At 54.0% G+C, this 2,964-nt stretch overlaps 1 protein-coding gene across 1 annotated transcript; it reads right to left on the reverse strand.

Moving 5' to 3' along the window:
• Positions 1-1,801: 1,801 nt before the first annotated feature.
• Positions 1,802-2,707, reverse strand: LOC120839105 (ras-related protein Rap-2c). Its single transcript, XM_040209333.3, has one exon. It carries the CDS (start codon positions 2,377-2,379, stop codon positions 1,834-1,836), a length of 546 nt encoding a protein of 181 aa, XP_040065267.1. The 5' UTR covers positions 2,380-2,707; the 3' UTR covers positions 1,802-1,833.
• Positions 2,708-2,964: the final 257 nt, after the last annotated feature.

Here is a 2,964-nt window from a genome sequence, read left to right on the forward strand (position 1 = left end):
AATGCAGCTCCCGAAGTTCCCGGGATGGCCAAAGAGTGGCAAATGGTGCTGGCTTCTCTTTCGTCCATTCAAACAGCGGAAATGAAGTCGTTTCTCTATTCACCAGGTGCCAGACCTCTATGCATATATTCGCCGCTGCATTCTTTTGCGCTGATATTGAAATAGACTTTGGTCACCCTAAGATGGTTTCTCTAGTGTGCAAGCCAATCACAAAGCCTCATTTCCAACTGGATTGCGTAAAAAGGCACCAGTGTTTGATTTGCGAGCCATTTTGCTCCCTTGCCCTTCCGGCTTCCAGATAGCTCCCCGATGAAGCGGTTTGCCGGCTAAGTAAGGGGAGCCTAAACTTAAACTTAGAATACCCTTGACCCCATGTTTGCGCTCATCATAGGCATTCATCCGAAGTTTGCATTTCAAAAACTTCATTTCACCACACCAAGAACAAACCTTTTTAAATTTTCACTGCTTCAGTTATCCATTTCAGATTGGAACTCACTTTCAGAAAATATTGTCAATATTCAGGAATCATCCGATTTCAGAGCTGCACTAGCCACTATTTTTAATACTTAGCAATGACATCTCTGCGTTTTCCATTTCTTAAATATTTTTTGAGTATGCCCCCCTTATGTAAAGCCCTGGGAGCATTAAGCATATATTAAATCAAATTGTATGAAATCCCAGAAGAACCACAGAAGACTAAGACTGGATTCACCGATTCCCCGAAGCACAGATTCCTAATCCAACCTGCAAATTCTCGTAAAAAGAAAGTCGCTGACTTGTGGGTTTGATGTGATCGGGACTTGGTAGAGAGTTATTTCGATATCTTTGATAACGGTGCCCGATGACGATACGATGCATTCCCAAAGGCGTTGGCGGAGTGTTGGGAATTGTTAGCGGGGTCGCTGGAACAATCTACTAAAACCCAAATACTCCGAGGAGCCAGACAATTAAAGTTAAAATGGAGATGTGCTTGCCTTTCTATGGGGCTTTGTACAGGGCCAGGAATGACAGACCTCTCAGCTGGGAGCAAGGAGCCAAAGCTTGCACTGCACAACCTCCTAGGTTCGATCCCCACCTGCTGCCCATTTCCATCGGGATGAGTTTCCTATTGGTATGCGTTCGTGTAATCACCACTGTGTGGTGCAAGTTAAACGCCCCAGGTTAGCGGTTGTGCTGCACTCGCTAAATTCCTCACCTGCAGCTAAGAGACAAGTGGCTGTCTAAACAAACATCAAGCAACACAATTTTTTTGCTGTTTTCGTGGCTGTCCATGTGGAAAGCGGCCAACCTTGCCCGACTCCGAAAGCAACCGGACGGTGACGCCTGCTCGCGCCCAACATCGAAGGGAAACGATTTGCGGCAGCGCTTCCTCCAGGTTTATAGATACCCAATACCCTACTCGAGATGGCTCGGGTGAATGAGTCGAGCGACAAAGGATCGGGAGGCTGGCCGAAACGCGAGCAGAATGCAAAAATAAGTCTTTGTCTCGGACGGAGACGCAACGGGAGAAAGGCAGAGCCAACGACGAGGCAAGTGTCGGTCGTCGAACAAGTCGTTGGCTTTCACCCCAACGGGACGGGGCAAAATAAAAACAACTCCGCGGAGGGGTGTGCCGCCGATCGCGTGTCGGAGGAGGGAGGGAGGGAGGAACGCCCGACAAAGTTTACACAAAGAGCTCGGTTTGGAGCCGCTGGTTCAATCGCTCAATGGCGAGAAGAAATGCAGGGGCGGGAAAGGAGACGGGGGAGGGGTATTGCGAGAACTTTCTCCGCCACTCACCTCGGAAGAATTCCGCCGACCAGGGTCCTGCGAAAAGGGCAGATGCAAAGGCGGCTAGAGTAGCGCGCAGCAACGGTAGCTGTACTTTTCCTTGGGCGGCAGAACGTTCATTTCGCGGACGATCTCGGCGAACATCTCGTTCACGTTGCACCTGCTTTTGGCCGAGGCCTCCATGCAGGGGCAGCCCCAGAGCTGGGCCAGGGCCTCCATCTCTGCGACCGTCACCTCGCGCTGGTGGTCCAGGTCGCACTTGTTGCCCACCAGGAGCACGGGCACCCGGTCGGCGTTCTTGACGCGCAGGATCTGCTCCTTCATGTTCTTGATGTCCTGGAAGGTGTGGTGGCTCGTGATGGAGTAGACCACCACGAAGCCCTGGCCGTTCTTGATGTACAGGTCCCGCATGGAGGCGAACTGCTCCGTGCCGGCCGTGTCGAGGATCTCGAGCACGCAAGGGGCCTGGTCCACCTCGATCTCCTTGCGGTAGAAGTCCTCGATGGTCGGGTCGTACTTCTCGGTGAAGACGCCCTGCACGAACTGCACCGTCAGGGCGCTCTTCCCGACCCCGCCGCTGCCCAGCACCACAACCTTGAACTCGCGCATCACGACGCCAGTCGCGGCATGACGCGCGCTGGCCGGAGTCCCGCCGGTCCCAAGACGAAGCGGCGGTGCCTTCGGGTCCCGCCCGCTAGGCCTATTTTCCCCGATCGGTCGTCGGGACTCGTCCGCGCTGCTGCTTCCTACCGCGCACGCAACGGCACGGGCTCGTCGCCGGAGCACAGCATGGCCCGTGTCACCTGCGCGCTGACAACTTGCTCGCCGGCGGGCGCACAAAGTAAGCGGCGGCACACTGACTCATAGTCATGCAAGTGGTCCCGTCGTCCCAAGAACGAGCCCTTCTTGCTGGCTCCTCGTTCCCGTCTCTCCACTGCTCTCCAATGGGGTACGTTCGCTTTTTCCCGTCGCCGCCAACCGCGACCAAGTGACGTCACCTCCGCTATCGGAGTGACTCTACCGACTCTACGTGCGCAGTGAGCGAGCGCGACGCTCAACGTTAGCGACGCTCAACACTTGGTCAAGTACTGCTGGTGAAAACATGGTAAAATGGTAAAGGTGCCGGCAAAGTACTGTTAATATTGCCCTCGCAGTACTAGCAGTACTTTGCAACAAGCTTCGCAACGCGTGCGC

The sequence above is a fragment of the Ixodes scapularis genome, unplaced genomic scaffold, assembly GCF_016920785.2.
Source record: "Ixodes scapularis isolate PalLabHiFi unplaced genomic scaffold, ASM1692078v2 PGA_scaffold41__6_contigs__length_2269736, whole genome shotgun sequence".
Lineage (NCBI taxonomy): Eukaryota > Metazoa > Arthropoda > Arachnida > Ixodida > Ixodidae > Ixodes > Ixodes scapularis.

Bases quoted from the DNA above. Each gene is read 5' to 3' on its own strand.
- LOC120839105 (XM_040209333.3), bottom strand. From the start codon at position 2,379: ATGCGCGAGTTCAAGGTTGTGGTGCTGGGCAGCGGCGGGGTCGGGAAG.